Source organism: Anas platyrhynchos, chromosome 8 (assembly GCF_047663525.1).
Source record: "Anas platyrhynchos isolate ZD024472 breed Pekin duck chromosome 8, IASCAAS_PekinDuck_T2T, whole genome shotgun sequence".
Classification (NCBI taxonomy): Eukaryota; Metazoa; Chordata; class Aves; order Anseriformes; family Anatidae; genus Anas; species Anas platyrhynchos.
In genome coordinates, this window is record NC_092594.1 from 19,248,240 (window position 1) to 19,265,873 (window position 17,634).

A 17,634-nucleotide genomic window follows, 5' to 3' on the forward strand; every position below is an offset into this window, starting at 1 on the left:
CCGCCGCCCCCCGCCCCCTGCGTCACGGCGGAGGCCGAGCCCCAGCCCGAGGCCGCCCCGCTCTGGGCGCCGCGCACCCGGCTCCTCAGGGGGCCCCGCCCCGGCCTAGGCCCGGAGCTGGGCGCTGGGGGGGTGTGGGGGTGTGGGGGCAGCCCCCCGAGGGGGCTGTGCTGCTCCGCCCCGCTTCAGAGCAGGGGTGAGGCCGCGCTGGGGGTCCTGTGCCACGAGGGTCTCCCTGCAGCGCTGCCGCCGTCCCTCGCAGGGGTCTCAAAAGGGAGGTTTTAGCCTCAAAAATGGGTGCGAGGCGGCGCTCCCCGGGGTTTCTGTGCTGCCCAGCTACACCAGGCGTTAACTTTCCGTTGGGTTTTGGGTCAAGTTCGCGTTGATCGAGGCGTGTGTTCTTAAAAATCCTGAATAAAATAGCTGTGAGGGCAGCGTGTGTGTGTCCCATCGTGTTTTACTCCAACACTGAGGCGCGGGTTCGCAGGGAGGGTGGGCAGGGGGTCGGCTGGCTTTGGGCTCCTTCCCTCGTTCTGGGTTTGGGCCCGTCCCTGGTCGATACGAGCTGGGCACATCCATCCGAGCACAAAGATCCAGTGATTATCTCCATGGTGCATAGGTGATTTAGCGAATCAGCCATTTCTCCCACGTTTCTCCGAAACAACGTACTGAAACCTAAAGCTGAGCGCCGGCTGTCTCTGCAGGCCCATCTCAGCACACAGAAAGAGCCTAACAACTTTTTCTTGGTTCAGACACCTAAACAGCGCTGTCCTTGGCATGGCCGCAGAGCCGTTACGCGGCCATAAAGCTGCTTTCAGCCAGATACAGCTCCCCCACTTCTCGCCGTGCTGCGTGCCATCCTGTTTTATTTGGCACTACAACAGAGCACGAGCGTGCGCGTGGTGAGTTACAGCACCTCGGCCAAAGAGCCATAACTTCCCTCTGAAGGGGCCGTTACTCTCCAAGCTCTGCAGCGTAACAAAATCAGCTGCCCAAACCCCAAAGTTTGTCTCCGGTGCTGTCTCGCAGCTTCAGGACTTGCACAGCAGCACTGAACCAACTGGATTCGAGTACACTCACGCTGGTGTAGTTGTGTTCGCCATGGAAGATGTATGAACTATTTCAATAGAGAAAAAAGTCCTGCCAGCCCTGTGATTAATTGATGAAACCTTGTTTCCTGGGGGTTTCTGTCTCATGCTTGACTAAGAGCTTGACCTGAATCTTGCCCTACAACTGGGTCATTCTCTATCCAGTCGGGAGCTCTGTTTTCTGGAATGGGATGAGTTTGCATCGCAGTTTTTCCATTGTAGGGTGGGAATACGTGCCCTGCTGCAATTTCCAGGCTGACTTTGAAAACAAAGAAACCTCCTTCCTCGAAATGTTGGCTTGTTTCACGATCGGCAGAACCGGTGCAGCCTGGTTTCCCACTGATTCACGTCCCAAAGGAGACTCCCTGGGATCTAGCAAGGGGTGGACACCTGCAGTCAAGAGTCTCGTAGGATCTCTCTGCTTTACCTTGCTGCCAGTGTTCATTATTCCTGCTGGAATTTAATTAGCTCTTGGACCTTTATGACTCTTTCTTCTGTTTGAAACAGATCAGCAGGTTCAATGCTTACTGAGGTTTTATGAAGTGAGACTCAGGAGCATGAGAAAAGAGAGATCCTGAGTTTGGTGGTGTCAGCCTCAGTTTCCTGGGAAGTAAAGATGAAAAACTTACCCCCCAAAACAAGAAGAGTTAGACCAGGCAGAGGATTCATCCTTTCACCCCTGTGACAGGCGCAAGACAATTCCTCCGGTCTCTTGCATAAAGATGCAGCCCCTCGCCATCTGAGCTGGCCATGTGGGCTGCGCGTCCCTGGGGAGCCAGCACACCCAGCAACGTCTCCTGGCTCCCTCCCACCCCAGAACATGCTCTGCGTCATGGTTTCCAAAGGACTGGGAGCTGAGGGTGTGCAGGGCTACTCCTTCCAGAGAGGACATCTGCATAAATTGCCATAATGATACCATAAAGCAGCACGGAAGCCAATTCCTCCCTCCTACGTACTCTACCCTTGCTCATTCCCACTGCTGCTGATAATAATAACATATTCTCCAAGCTTATCACTTAGTGGCCATAATCCAATAAGCTCGTCAAGGTTTTCCCTCCTACGCTCTCTGCAGCCCTCTCCTCTCCTTCAGCCTGTCCCAAGCCTGTCCCTCGCCCATGTCCCTGGCTCTACCTGCTGCAGCTGCGGCAAGCTTGCACGGGCAGCTGCAGGGGAAGGGGGGACGGAGCTGCTTGGAGAACACGAACAGGAGCTGGCGTATTGCGAGGGAAGGATGTGGCTGTTGAGCCGCTGCCAAAAGAGGAATTGTGGAGTTTGAAAAAGCTGCCACATAGTGCCGGGACGACAATTACACAGGACCGGCGCGGGACACCGACAACTGGTTCCCATCAAGCGGGGACTGGTTGTGTCTGCCAGTATCATCAGCCCGTTCCCAACACGAGGTCTGGAGCGACCGGAAAGTGAAGTTTCTGAAATTTGCACTGCAGCAGAAAACAAAATCCATTCTTCTGCCTTCGCTTGTGGGTTTGGGTGCAATATAAACAATAATAAATAGCAGAGATGACTAAAATAGGAAGGCTGATTTTGCAGGCATGGCAGCAGCAAAAATAGACATATTTTGTAAATAAAGATGTCCTGGAAATAAGAGATGCCTGAGTTTCATGCGCATCAGCTCAGCTGTTCTGGCTTGGGGACTTCTCGGCCAGTAGTGCAGAGGGGATTTGTGCAGGCGCAAATGATCAGTAACCAAGTGCATGCACGGAATTCCCTTTGTGAGAAGCAGGGCTAGGAGCTAATCTGCTTGTGGCCGTCACGTTAACCCACAGGCTCTGGTTAAATTGGGACTGGAGCTTTACTTAAACAGAACAGGTTAAAGCAAAGCGTGTGAGGGGAGCTGCAGCTGTATTTCAATTCATCCAAAGCCTGCACGTGTTGTAGAAGAAATTGAGCTACATCAGCACGACTTGGGAGAACAACGCTTTCGCGCTGACCTTCTTCCAGAACACATCCATGTCTTCGAGAGCAAACAGGTCTCAGTTTGGTGATCTTGTCTCAAAAAGGGAAAAATAAAATGAGAAGAGATACAGAGGAAGGGATCAGGACAGTGGAAGCGATGGAGTAGAGAGGGCATGTGGAAAAGCTACAGAAAGGAAGGGGCTGCAGCATGGAAGAGCAGCACCTCGGGGCAAGCAAAGGCGGAGAAATCAGAAGGATGACACGGACCTAGAGTTTTATTCCTTGCAATGCAAGAGCTAAGGAGCGCGGAGAGAAACTATCAGGTCCAAAGCAGACAAAAGGAAGCACTTTTTCACACAACACATAATTACGTTGTGGAACTTACTGCCACAGGATGTCACGGAGGCCAAAAGTATAAATGAATTCAAAAAAAAAGGATTAGACGGATTCGTGCAGCCTGCAGCTCAGGAAGTCTCCCCGCTGCTGATTGCCGGAAGCCGGCAGGGTACGCCGGAGGAAGGATTGCTTTATTCGTTCCCTCTTCCGAAATCCCTTCCTAAGCATCTGCAGCTGGCCATGGCCAGGCGCTGGTCACACTCATGCCTGTATCCTCCTGCTAATTCCCTAAAGATGGAGCCTGATGGACCACAGCCATCACCCAGATGGGGCTGACCCCAGTTTTGCTCCCTTGGACCTGCTGCGGTCGGCGGTGGCCGGTCTTTGCTGCTGCACTGGGTGATGGAGCCCTGAGGGCTCCCGAGCCAGCCTTCCGCTCCTCCTGCCTCTGGGATTAAGCACCAAAATCTCCGCTGCAAAGCCCCCTTTGAACATGGCCGGCAGATAATGCGCATGCTGATTAAAAAAAGAGAAAAACCAGCACAGGGGAAAGTTAAATATTAAAGAACTGCAGCCCGGCTTTAACGGCTGCCGCCATCCCTCCTTCATCTTGTGCCAGCTGCCCCCAGGATACTTGAGCTGACGCTGGGTTTCTACCTTGCAAAGGCGGCTGCTATTTTAATGAAACTGTAATTTTTCACTAAGGGACAGGAGGAACATCTGGTCTCACTTCAGCAGGACAACATCCCCTCTCTATTTACACGTGTGGTGAGATTGGTGCAGCTCTCGGCTCTTCACTCCCTGTCCCGTACACGCGATGCCGGGCAGCACAGGGCCGAGGCTGGCATGAAACACCGAAGATGTGGGCTGGCAAGATCCCATCCTGCCAACAACCGGTTCTTGCTGCCCACTGTGCTGCTGCCAGCATGGCCATGGAAGGTGCTGTCCCTGTCCATCCATCCCCGTGGAGAGAAAACACAGCTGGAAAGCTACCGGCTATACTGCCTGCCCCTGACATGCAGCTATTTGGGCAGCATCCCTTATTTCAGGAGAGCTGTGCTGCTTGTTAAGTAGTCTCGTAAGCAGATCTGTAAAACCCTCCTGCTGGTTCTAATGAGCAGGGGACTGGCATTTTAAAATGTAGTCTTTTAATGGGTCTTTTCAGGAGATGGAGCTGATCCCCTGGCCAGTGGGAGCTGATGGCAGCAGATACTGTGATGATGGCTGCATGGGTTGTGTTTTATCTTTGGGCAACAAGGAAGGAATGATGGATTTATCCCTATTTTTCTTGCTAAAGCCCTGGTTAGGTGACTTGGATTGAACTTTGCGTAGCACATAACCCCTGGATTTATCTGCATCTATAGGAACACGAGCTTCTTTCTCTGGGCCGCCTATCCTACTACTTTATCCAGCCTATCTCTGCTGTATTTTTGCACCGTGTTGCCTAAACAGATGGGTTCCCTGCCCTTGCTATTGTAAGCAGAGACAGATGCAAATACATAGGAACTTATGGCCTGTCGTGTGGTTACCTAGAGAGGCCGTTGTCTGCAAACAAAGGGTGTGCAAAGACACAGACAGCCTCGCTTGGGGTAGCCTTGAGATGCACGGCCCCAAAATGATGCTGCCCTTACATGTCTGCTGTTGGAGCTGAATGCAGCAGTGGCACCTTCCAAACAGAACCGGTCGAGAGCTGTGAGATGATGACATGTCGGAAGAAAGGAGGAGCAAAATGTATATGCCTCCCCTCCCCATCCTCCAACCTATTGTTCCTTTAGGAGTCCGAATAAACAAAGGAAAGCGCACTGGTCTGGAGCACAAGGCAGCTGCGTCAGCAGCTCACCTACGTGCAAACACAGCCCCCGTCCTTCCCTACCCCCAGAGGGTTCTGGCTCAAGCTGTATTTAAAATAAAATGCCAGGACCCCAGAGTTGGGTGTGACAGAAGGAAATGGGGTCTCCGAGCAAGAATTGTGCTGTGGTGAGCCATGGCTGTGTGCGCTGGTCACACCAGGCCATCGGCCTGTAGCACACAAGCTGGATTGAGGGTTGGCCAAGAGGAGATTTAGGATGTTAGAGAAGCACAGAAACAGCTTAGGCATTTCGGGAGCACCAGCACGCAGGGGTGTAACCATGTAAGGGTCCCATCAGCAGCCCAGCAAGAGCAGTGCTGCGGTGTCACAGCTCCAAGCCCCCTTCCCTCCTCAAGTGGGCTCCCTCAGCCACCACATGAGCCTCAGCGCTTGGTCCCTCAGCCTTTATGGTGCCCGACATGGTCTCTGCAAGGCTTCTGGTGCTTTGTTTTCGTTGGGGAGTCAGTGATGGGGCATTGAAGGGATGGGCAGCGACATTGCTCCATGAGCGCAGCACTCCGTCCTCCCTCAGGCGAGGCAGAGGAGCGCAGCCCGGGCTGCTTCACCAGGAGCCGGGCGAGGAGCCGGTGCCATCCCAGCAGCCCCCGTCCTGCCCTTCATTACGGCTCCAGGTGCCGGCTGATAGAGGGCACCAGGCACAGCAACTGCGCCGCCATCGCCCGCCCTCGACGCCCGAGGCCCGGCCCCGTCCCGCAGCAGCGCGGGGGGGCCCGGAAGGCGGCGCGGGGCGCGGAATGGCGGCGGCGGCAGCGCTGCGGTGCGGGGCGGCTGCCTCCTGCCCGCTCCCCTCCCCATTTCCCCATTCCCCTTCCCACTTCCCAGCCTCCTCTCTCTCCATGCTCCCTATTTTTGCCCCCATACTCCCCTCCCGTCCCCCTTTCCCCATCCCTTTCTACCCCTTTTGCCCTCACTGCTCCCCAGCTCAGCCCCAGGACCCCCCTTTCCATCACCCTCCCTGAGGTGTCCCCGTGCCCCTTCATTTCAGGATCAGCGCCCTGGGCCTGGCCTCGCTGCGGGGTGCCCGTGGCTACCGAGTGGCTCAGTGCACCGAACTGGCCAAGCCCCTGATCCTACAGGACCTTCCGGCCCCCCCGCTGCAGCCCCACCAGGTAGGGCCATGGGGTCTCGCAGGAGCGGGACAGAAACCCTTCAACACGTGCTGTCCACTGCCACCAGGACAACTTCTTGGGGACAGCCCCCGTGGCCACAGCAAAAACAAGCTGCTGACCCCAGGACTCGTGCTCCAGGGTTTAATGTTTGTCCCCTTTTCCTGCAGGTCCGTGTGGGTGTCCAGTACTGCGGGTTAAATTTTGCTGATATCTTGGCCTGCCAGGGTCTGTACCAGGACAGACACACTCCTCCCTTCACCCCTGGTGAGTAGGTGACCGAGCTGTGCAGAGGGGGCAGTGCCAAATGTGCTCGAGTGGCACATCCTAGGGAGATGAGCAGCCCTGCGAGGAGAAGGCTGCTGCCAAGAAAGCATCAGCTGACTTGACAAATCTTTTAGGGTCCATAGGATCATGTTTTAACACCCTCTGATAATACCCGACGTAACATATTGCATTTCGAAGGTGGCATGCAAAGAGAACTTGCTAGTCTGGGGAGAACAACAGGAAGTATTGTTTGCCTGGAAGCTATGAACACCAAAGCACAGAGTGGTTTTGGGCAGGGCTGGGTCCTTCTGTCCAGAGCTGCAATAACCACCATAAGCGCATGTGGCTGAAGGCACCTCCTCTCCCTCCACAAAATCTCTCTGCCCCAGCGCCTTCCAGCAGCGCTGCGCACAGGCAATGTGTGTGTGGTGCTCCTTCGGGCTGTGACAGCTCCTTTGGCTCCACCAGCCCAGGAACTGCTGTCTCGCAGCAAAAAAGATGTGCAAAAAAAGCACATTTCTGAAGTCTCACGGTGTGGAAGCGCCTTCCTTCCTCTGCAAAAATATATTGGTATTCCAAACTGAAAGAGTCTTGCCTTAACGAGCAAGCACTTGCTGTCCCCCGTGCTGATGCTGCCATCTTCTGCCCAACTGGTGCTTTGCTGCTGAAAACTTCATGGCTTGGCCCAGGGATCTGCTCCATGTGCACTGTGTGGGTGCAACCCACGGATGTTCAGCAGCCTTGGCAGCAGAGCCTGGTGGTTATTTCTTTGCATTGCGGTGTTATAAGTGAAGGTGAGAGGGCTGAGGAGCACAGAAATTCCTGTTGCTGAGTGATTTCCACAGCTTCATGGTTCTGGAAGCGAGACCTCATCTGCAGGTCCATCAGCTGAGGATGCTGCTAATTGCATAAGCAAAAATGGGTTGTGTCAACACGTGCACGTCCTTGTCCTCCTGCAGGGATGGAGTTTTCGGGGACTGTAATGGAGACTGGAGAAAACGTTAGTGCCGTGAAGGAGGTAAGAACAACGCAGGGATGTAAGGACGCAGGAAACTCAGAAGAGGAAAGGGGTAAATACCTGCAGTTAATGGGCTACGTGGGCTGTTGTTAGACACAGCTTGAGCTGTTCGCAGTTCTTCCTGAAAATGCAGGGAAATGAAATGCTTAATTCGGAGGGAACAGCAGGACTGAGCTATTTCTCTCCCGACGCCCATCCAATCGCTATTTTTGGCAGGGATACAGAGTAATCGGTGTGACTGGCACTAAAGCTATGGCAGCGGAGTGTGTCGTTGATGAGAAGGTAAGGACGGAGCATTTCTCCCCCCAAACTGCGGGAGAGCTTCACCTCTGCTCAGCCCTTTAGCCTTGCTGGAGCTGCTGCTTCACCACCCTTTAGGTTTGCTTTCTCCACTTTCCTTGCCACTGTGGGACCACACGCATGGGGGAGCTTTTTCAAAATAGATGTTTAAAAAAAAAACAAAACAACCTTAAAACAAGCCTTTTCTCCCAGCAGGCCCCCCTGATGCTGTGCAGTGGGGTCTGCTTCAGCAGGGCTCAGATGCACAAGCCTCACCCCGTCCCTTCCCACATCACATCTCTGTCTGCAGATGCTGTGGCAGATCCCTGACAGTGTCTCCCACGAGGACGCAGCGGTGCTGCCCATCGCCTATGGCACTGCCTGGCTGGCTCTGTGCCGCCGGGCACGGCTGCAGCCAGGGTAAGCAGCAGCTTGGGGTGGCACAGGAACTGCAGCCTGGTCCTGGGCATCTCCACAGGCAAAACTGTCAGGGCACTGAGCTCCCAGGGTGTGCAGCTTAATGCTGCTTGGAGCAGAGGCCTGCACCATGCAGGACCTGTGTTTTCTCTGCAGCCTGCAGTTAACGTACCTCTGCCTGCTGCTCTGGTAGAAAAAGTGGCATGGATCTGGCCAAGCCTGGGGAGGCCACAGACCCCATAATGGGAGGGTGATCCTCATGTCACTGAAAAATTGCCTCATTCAGGAATTAGAGATGTTTTCCTGTTGTGCCATAGACCTTTGCTTGTTCATTTTTCTTCTCCCTCCCAGGGAGACAGTGCTGGTGACGGCAGGAGCTGGGGCCACTGGGCTTGCCATCATTGATCTGGCTGCCAACGTGTTCCAGGCAAAGGTATTCAGGTATTTGCCTTTTCACCAGAGCCTGTCCTTCCGTGTGCGTACTCCAGTGCCACATCTTGACAAGCAGGTGGCCTAGCATTGTGGTGACAGAGGCAGAGAATCGAGGCCAGGCCTTTGCTGGATCTGACACCAGCCTCTTTTCCCCTAGTTATCACACCCTCTCTCCTCCACTTCCCTCGGGCTCTGCTATAAGTCTCCGTCGCTCCCGTGGGCAGCATTGGGACCTCCTGCACCTCCCCTGCGGGTCATCATTTTTGGAAGGGGGTTAGACACTCCTCGCAGCCCCAGGCTCCTAAAGGCATTCAGGCACTTGTGCATCAAAAGAAGCACTAGGTTAAAGTGTTCACATCTGAGAAAACATTTCCATATATAAGGAGAAAGAGTGGGGTTTCCAACTGCCTGTTCCCATTTCCCATAAATTAAATTAAATGCTCAGTGCTTCCTGAGCAGAGCAGCTTTTGTACCAGGTGCCGGCTTTCCCTTTGGTCTCAGGTGATAGCAGCAGCTGGCAGCGACCCCAAATGCGAGTTGGCCGTGACAAGAGGTGCAAGCCATGGGGTAAACTACAGCCGGGGCAGCCTGAGAGAGGAGGTGAAGGCACTCACAGGCGGCAGAGGGGTCGATGTGGCCATCGAGGCTGTCGGCGGTGACGTCTTCAAGGCAGCTCTGCAAAGGTGAGCCGAAACCAGAGCGTGATGAAGCTGTGCCAGCAGAGGTGATGCTGCTGTCATGCCAGAAAGCTTTGCTGCCCACTGGGGGAAGGTGAAGCAAACCCTTTAGGCTATCTGCCCTGAACTGGTTGAGGAGATGGTGGCTTTGTAAGATTCATTCCTGTGGCTTGATTAATGCATGTCAGGGCTGATTAACTCACCCCTAGGGGCTGCTGTAGGGTCCAGGCGCCCACCAGACCCCAGGGACAAAACCTCTGCCTGAGCCCCCCTTGCACGTCAAATTTGTTTTCTAAAACCTACCAGTGGATAGAGCAGCCCAGAGCGCCGATGCGCTTGCGCCTGAAAGCTCATCATCCACAGCTGTCAGCTCTCCTTGGCATGTGAGCATTGCCTTGGGATGAGCTTCGGGATACCCATCGCATGTCTTCTTCCTCCCTTTGCGCAGTTTGGCTTGGGAGGGCAGGATTGTGGTGATGGGCTTTGCCGGAGGAAAAATCCCCTCGATTCCTGCCAACCTGCTGCTTCTGAAGAACGTGTCTGCCATGGGAGTGTACTGCAGTCGGTACCAGCAGGAGGATTTTCCCCTTTTTTCCTCTGCCATCTCCTCTGTTCTTCAGTATTGCCAGGAGGGAAAGATCCATCCCCACATTGGAGCGGTCTTCAAGCTGGAAGAGGTTCGTGCTGTGCGGACGCCTGAGGATTGTTAGCAAAGTCCTTTTTATGTGGGTAGAAACAGGTTTGTGTGTGCAGTTAGACCCCTGGCATAGAAGCCTCTAGAGTCCTAAGAAAAATATTAAATCGAAAAATCCCATTTTCCCTCACCTTTTTTAATCTTCCATTGGGTTTCAGCCAGGGAGCCGTTAACTCCTGGTTTGGTACTGCAGGGCTAAAATTGCAACATGCTCAATGGGGAAGTCGTAAAAACGCACACTCCTATACCAAGGAGTTTGGTCTTGGAGAATAGTATGCTGGGGTAATATTTTAGAAATGGATTAGTGGATTGTGAGGTGCCTTCATTTGCATTGTCCCCTGAGAACCTCTGAAGGTGTTCAAAACATGTTTTTCCCCTCTTTTGATGGTGTTGTAAGCCTTAGGTAACAGCTCAGCTACTCAGAAGTATCAATGTAGCCACCATCCAGCAAATTCAGGGATGTAAGGTGGAGGAATACCCAGGAGCTTATTGGCTCCTGAGTTATTTTCGATCCCAGCAGTCGATTCCAGGGACTCAGGTGCAAAGTGAGAGCTATTTGTTTATGCCAATCTGTATTACAGCCTGATGTACAATCCACAGAAATACAACCAGATCCTTGTTTTATCTTAACTTTTTTTTTTTTTTTTTTTTTGCATGTAACAGCACAGGCATCACAACACAGCAACTGACTTCTCCCACGTTCTTGTTCTGTCCCTTCCTGCCCTGATGACCATCACCATAAACACTTGGGGCTTTGTGTTCACAGGTAAATGAAGCCTTCAACCATGTGCTCCAGCGCAAGTCCACAGGCAAGGTCATCATCTCCATGAAGTAAGAGGACTGTTTCCCCAGACTCAGCCTCCTGCTCTTCCCCTGCCCTGAAGAGGAGACTCCAAGCTCTGAACCCAGCAGTGGACAAGCCACATGAGGCAGGGACATGAGTTACAGTGGCTTTGCAAGTTGCTGCATGCCAGCAGAACAGGGGTGGCTGCTGTTGTGTGCATGCTTTTAGCTGTCCCCTTTCTTTGCTTTGCTACCACCTGGAAAGGCTCCTGCCAAGGCTCAGAGCTCTGCAGCCCAAGCAAATTGGACAACTTCTGCAGCCACTGCTCAGTTACGCAGCCAGTGCTTTGCTCTACACCTTTCATACAGCCCAGGAACACCATGGCACTGTCAGGGATTTCTTACGTGATTGTGTGTGCGTGCAATATAGCAAATCTCAGTATCAAGCTTACCTCACAGATGTCAAAGTTACTACTCCTGCAGCAACAGGACAAGGCCGCCTGGCCTCCCAAAATCTTCAATAAATCTACACAGCACTCAAAATCTGACCCGATAATGTTTCTTGGGGCAAAGAGTCATGTGTATAGCCTAGGCATAAACTGAGTTCTTACACACCTTGCCCATCAGTAGGCTATGGAGCACTTATCCCTTACTGACCACAGCCTTATGTCCTCTGTTAGCTGTGGTTGTTGGTTATGGGAGAAGGAAAGTAGGTCAGTTACAGCCTTTTTTTTCTTAAAAAAAATATAGTTGGAACTGGACAAAAAGCAAATGTGACTAACAGGGCTCCTGCTGATGGTTATTTGGGAGCCACAGGGATAAGACACAAGAGCAGTGCCCAGCCAGGCATCTGATGATCATCCTGCTGAAATGGCTGGGTCTAAAGGGAAGAACAAAGTGAGGATGACATGGGTGGAGGGATGAAGGTAGGCATGTGTGTTCTGAACAGGGAATGAAGCCAGTGACCTGTCCTGCAGTGACCAGCCAGGAAGGGTGACTGCTCCGCTGCCCACCCACCCCATTGCCTCCTACGCTCCCAGGCTGTTGTGCCTGTGGAAGGAGCGTGCTTCTTGACCTGGTGTTGCTTCAGCTTGGTCCTGGGAGGGCGATCACAGGTGGGGTTACCTTCATACACATTGCTGCAAACAAAAGGAGCCCAAAGCTCCAGTAACGAGCAGGTTACACTCTTCGAGGCTTAACGAGAGAGACCTAAGCTGTAATGGACTGCAGAGACACAATAGCTGAGCCATTTGATCTGCCAACACTTAACTTTGTCTGTGCTGCGCCCTGCTGTTCCAGCTCCTAGCATTGTATAGACTCTGGCTCTGCAAGCTGCTTCAGCATCGCCTCCAATTACAAAGTGCTTCCTCTGCTGCAATAGCCCTCCTGGCTTTCTTAGTGCACCTCTGCTGCGGCAGCAGCTCCAGCCCTGCTTCGCTCCCATCTTCTCTGCTGTGCCTCAGACCCTGGAGGAAGTTATTTAACTCCCATCCATCCTTTAAAAGCCTTGCAAATCCATCATGGTATGCACAGCTTCTCCTTTCAGGAGAAAAGTGGTGTTTTTTTTAGCTTATTCCACCGGTAATAGCAGAAAATGGTCTATTGCAGGGAAGAATTCATCCAAATAAGCTGTGAGCCATAGCTGTGCTGTAGATAATGCCTGGTTCATTTCAGTACCCTGGAAGCACTTGATGAGCACACACTCTTGGGGTATCATTGTGTTTTAGGTAAATGGGCCGTCTAAAAGAAAATCTCAGGTTTCAAAGACTGCTGAACAGTAGCTTCATTACGTATGTTCAAGCTGCCTTCTGAAAGTTACCAATAATATTTACAAGTAGTGTCCAGCAATGGAGGAACAAGACCCTTGCCCTGTTGCACTCAGCCACATGTAAGGGCTTCAAGCCCTATGCTGCACCCAGGTCAGCATGGCTATTAGCCTTTAATGCTCATTAGTCTTTAATTACCATCATTCCATCAATTTGCTTAGCTAAAATAATATCTTTGGTTTCTTCAGGGCACACCACAGCAGTTCCTCAGCTTAGTTACATGGAAAAATCTAAACAACCTGATTTCAAGAATAGTTAGTATTTTTGAAATTACTTCTATTACAAGAAGCCCTGAAGAAGGTCACAGGAGTCCCTTGCAGCTAACTCTAAGTAGTGCTTACCTCTGCCATGCCTCATCTTCAGATCCAGCCACCCAAGGAGAAAGGTCTGCAGGCACTCAGAGACCCCACACCTTACCTCTTCAGTAACAGAGAAGCCTTTAAAGACCTATTGCTGCCTGCTTACAAAGAATTATTTTAGCTAAAGCAATAAAAACCTTATTTCATGCCTTTGAAGCATTTTTCAGGCTTTAACAACCACTTCTGAGCCTAATGCACAGCTTCTGCAACTGTTTGCTGCTAGCACTGACTTCAGCAGTCACTACTAGAGCACCAGCCCATCCTTTCCCACTCTGTGTATGAACCCTAGCAGCCCTCTGTGCACCTTATAAAGGTTAATGGCCATGATGGGCCTCCCTGACTGTCCCCACCTGTGGGGTTGGGGTCCTATGTAAGCTCTGCTCAGGGGCTCCTGCCCTGCCCTGCCCTGTATGACCATGTGCCTCCAGCTCAGCCCTTACCTGGTGGCACCATGAAGTGAAGCTGCAGCTCCCAGGTGCTGTGAGAATGTTGGACATCACACCAGCCTTCACCCAGCTGCTCTGAGATGGGTCTACAGGTCTCAGCAAGCCAGTCAGGGTGTTGGTGGTTGTCTGGTGGCTTTGGCTGGATGCTTGGCTATGTCCTTCCCCTGAATAAACACTTACTGTCATTGTGGTGGGGCAGCAGAACAGCTTGGGAGAGGAGTGTGCTGTGGGCCGGGGTATATTGCATCCCCGCTAGCTGGAGCTAAGCGAGGGGGAAACAACTGTGACTACCCACAGGGTGTTGCCTTTCTCAGGAGCCAGGAAGGATTTCTTCAGCTCTTCAAAGTGGCTGGAGTTGTACCACTTGAAATCAGCAGAAATTGGAGTGGAATATCAGCGGAGCACAGCTTTCAAAACCTCATTTTCTTTTTCCTTTCAAGCTGACAATAAGATTTTAAGAAAAACTTTGAATAATGGATACACTCTTGAATAATGGATGCTTCGCAGCTAAAGTCCCTTGCCTTCCTTCTCCGTGCCTGAATGAGAAGCCTTTTAATTGCCGAACACGTGGAGAGGAGGTACAAAGCGCTCCGTCCCCCGCGCCGCTGATTAACCGATGTGTACACGCACATTAAAGATTCAGAGGTGGGGAAGCAGCTCCCAGCCCCAAGCTGTATGCTGTGCACGGTGTTTTTTATCAGCCAAGGATCTGGCACGAGATGTTTTGCATCTTTTCGTGTCTCCCCGTCATGGCTGCTTGTAGTCCTCTGTTCTCCAGGGTCGGATTCTTCCCGTGTCCGTGGAGGAGCTCCTTTGGGGGTCAGCGTGTGCTTCGTGTGCCCCATCCTCAGCCTCTCCCTACCTGGTGCGGTGCCCAGGTGGCTTCAGCTGCGTGAAACCCTGCCGTGTTAGTGCTCAGCCAGTTCCTCCGTCTGCCCAGAAACTCTGCTGGTTGGGAACGCTTAACCTTAGACCACAGAAATACCCCTGGAGGTGCCTTGGGGTGAAGTGGAGGGTACCTGGGGCTCCCTTGTGTCAGGTGTTTCTCTTCCACGTCGAGGTTTTCAGTGACCCTTGCTCCCACGGACCGCAGGAAGCCGCTGGCGAGGTTTCTGCCTTCAAACACCTCATTCCCTGTCAATTCTGCAGCTTCTTGCCTCGGAGGACAGCTGCAATTTAGTTTTATTTCGCGAAATTTGACATGACTTGAGCCTGTGATTTACTGGCCTTGAAGGATATGGTGTATGTAACCGTGGAGGGCATAAGTGGCTTTTCATGGTAGAGGAGTCATAAATTGAGATGAAAAAAAATGAGGGAAGCATTACTGTCCAACTTTACAAGGTAGCACTGAGAACAGGACACACCGAAGCCATCTGTAACTGTCAGGGGTCTTTATTGTCCCTGATTGTGTGTAATAAAGCTCTGGAACGAGCCCCATGGTCTCCGGTACAGAGGCAACCAACACTCGAGCACCGGAGGAGACACAAGATGGCAATCTTTCCAAAAGGACGCTCTGGAACGTGGTGGGGCTGAGTATCTCTGAGCTATCGGCTTTCCTCGGGAGTTGCTGCTGCTTCAGTATTTGTTTGTCCTCCGAATATTTCCAGGCCTATTTGCAGGTGATCTCTGTAAGGCAGTGAACAGGGAGACAAACACCAATTTTCTGACGTAGAAAACATGAGGGAGCTGTGCAGAAAGACAAGGGGACCCGAGTACTGACCCCTCCTCGGTGTGGTGGGGTTTGGCTGCTGTGTCCCCGTTACCCCGTGGACACCCTGCTGGGATGCTCGGTGGCACGGCCTCGGTTCAGGGCTGGGAGATGGACGTGGCATTCACAGCCAGGAGCTGCAGGTCCTGCTGCGGCAGGGATGGAGGAAGGGGAAGGCTTTGAATTTTTTGGGGCGTTTCTTCGTAATGGCAGGCTGGCATTGCACACATGGTGCGGCGCATTGCACAGGCACGCTTTGATTTCTGCAGATAAGAGCTTTTTGCACGTCTGCTTTTTCTCTGAGTACAACACTGGGTGTAAACTGCTGTTTCTTAATTTGCTTTATGCTGAACACTACCGGAATGCAATTAATATTCATACCCTGAAGTCACAAAAAAAAATTAATAGGCATATTTTGGTGCTGCTAAATGTGTGTTTGTAGGAATGGTGAAGTTCCTCAAGCCTGGGGACAGACTTGCAAGGGCTGAAGCAGACAGAAGGATTTTGGGAAGTGCTGTGCTGTGGATCAGATCCACACGATGGAGCTAACACAGCAGCTCTCATCTCTGCTGCTTCAGGAGCCGCCACCTTCCCCACCCTGGAAAGGCCAAAATGCCCCTGCGAGACCCAGACAGAGCGGGGCTCCCACCTGGCAGGAGTGCTCAGGCTAATTAATGAGCTGCCACTGAGGCTGATTGAGGCTGAGGGCTCTGCCAATACTTGGCAGGCTCCTGGGGGGGTTTGGTGGTCTCAGTCTTCATGTGATGTGAGATGCTGGTGGGTGTCCCGAGTGCTGGTGTCTTTACTTTGAAGAACCTGCAGATCAGTCCCCCTGTTTCTGTAGCCCGTTTGCTGCTCACATTCCTGCCCCACAGATGGGACGAGGCTTTTTGGTGTTCCCTCCGGATGCCACCAGCCCTCGCAAACCTGCTGTGCCGGGGCGTGATGCTCCCACAGCCCCGCCGGCAGACAGCCTGCGTCACCTCCGGGGGGCTGCAGCTCAGAGGTGGGCAACACTTCCTACTCATGCCATTTACAATAATGATCTCATCTTGGAGATGATTAGAAACAACATAAAACCGCTAAAAATAGCTTCAGGTGCTGCGGCCACCTCGGTTTCTCCTTTGGTTGCAAGGACTTCTGCTCAGGCTTTGCTGATTTTTCCCCAGCTGGGCTCGGTGCCCCAGCCCGGGCTGGCTGCAGGCGATGTGATGCACACCCCAGGGCATGGAGAAAAATGTTTTCCACCTAATCTTGTTACTGTGACAACAGCAGGGAAACCTTTTAAAGTGAAAAATATGATTTTTTAAAGAGATAGCTGTGCCCCTTCAACTTCGTGTAACAAATGCCATCTATAGTGCCTACTGCCCGTCTTGCAGTGGACTTGTGTGCTTGGTGGCAGTCCTGTGGCACAGCTCTGGGGTTCCCAGGACATCTCTGGATCTTTCTCAAATAGAAATGTATTGGCTAGGAGAGATGCAGTTCAAGGGCTACTTTTTTTTTTCTTTTTTCTTTTTTTTTCTCTTTTTCTCCCTCTTTCCAGCCTACCTGCTCCTTTTGTCTGCATCTCTTCCTTTCACTTCTCATTTCCCAGCTCCTTCCCCTGGCTCTCCTCTTCTAACACACTTTTCTGCTTGCTTTTCCTGAGAAATTGGCGTTCCCCAGCTGTCCATTTTAAGCTGCTGTTGCTCACAGCTTCATGTTGCTGGCAGTGGTTCTTCCACCTCCTTCCCCAGCGCAGAGCCGGGCAGCATTTCCCACATCCCAAACCCCGGCAGCACCAGCCACTGCTGCTTTTGTGCAGGTCGAGCATCTTCCCTGCAGCCCAGACCCCGAGGTCTTGCAGGCAGCAGCAGCCTAAGAAACCACAGGTGCTCCAAGTGTCGCTGCTTGCCCCTCAGGAGTCCCACATATAAATCCTCATGGTTGCAAGAAAATGGGCTGGAAGCAGCCAGTAGTCACCTCTTGGCCAGAAACCTGGAATTATTAGCCAGTGGAGAGAGGAGGGGGAGAAATCTATGTGTGTGCATGCTAAAATATATATTAAATATATTAAAGCAGCATCCTTGTGTTCTCTTAGGCTCCTTTCTTGCTGTCCCAGGAGGGCTGCCCTTTCCATATCAGGCATTTTGCTTTGCTCCCAGCCACTCAAAATGATGAAGAGCAGCTGTGGAACTGAAAGGGGAGCCTTCGTTCTGCCCTGCCCAAGCAGCTTGTGGGTGTGGGGATGACGCTTCCCAGGTTTGTTTCCTCCAGGCTGGTGGCACGGCTGAGTGATGAAGATGTTGGTTTTTATTTGAAGCCCTTAATTCTGTGGAGACTGAGCGCTTATTTCTTGGGATCACCAGGGAAAAGTTATATTTTCCCAGTGGGGTGGAAATTTCAAGCTCTGAAGCTGAAACACTGTAATCTTC

General features: G+C 52.3%; 1 protein-coding gene across 1 annotated transcript; it reads left to right on the top strand.

Moving 5' to 3' along the window:
* Positions 1-5,817: 5,817 nt before the first annotated feature.
* LOC101795071 (quinone oxidoreductase-like protein 2) lies at positions 5,818-17,137 on the top strand. The gene is made up of 10 exons (XM_038183337.2): positions 5,818-5,965; positions 6,194-6,317; positions 6,485-6,581; positions 7,541-7,599; positions 7,816-7,881; positions 8,189-8,298; positions 8,647-8,728; positions 9,229-9,410; positions 9,853-10,081; positions 10,865-17,137. The coding sequence occupies exons 1-10, from the start codon at positions 5,943-5,945 to the stop codon at positions 10,931-10,933; spliced, it is 1,041 nt and encodes a 346-aa protein (XP_038039265.2). The 5' UTR covers positions 5,818-5,942; the 3' UTR covers positions 10,934-17,137.
* Positions 17,138-17,634: the final 497 nt, after the last annotated feature.

What these genes read in the sequence shown, in the direction of transcription:
- LOC101795071 (XM_038183337.2), top strand. Translation starts at nt 5,943, where the DNA reads ATGGCGGCGGCGGCAGCGCTGCG. An exon ending in CCAACGTGTTCCAGGCAAAG is followed by an intron (nt 8,729 to 9,228) that starts GTATTCAGGTAT and finishes CTTTGGTCTCAG; the next exon opens with GTGATAGCAGCAGCTGGCAG. An exon ending in CGGTCTTCAAGCTGGAAGAG is followed by an intron (nt 10,082 to 10,864) that starts GTTCGTGCTGTG and finishes TTGTGTTCACAG; the next exon opens with GTAAATGAAGCCTTCAACCA.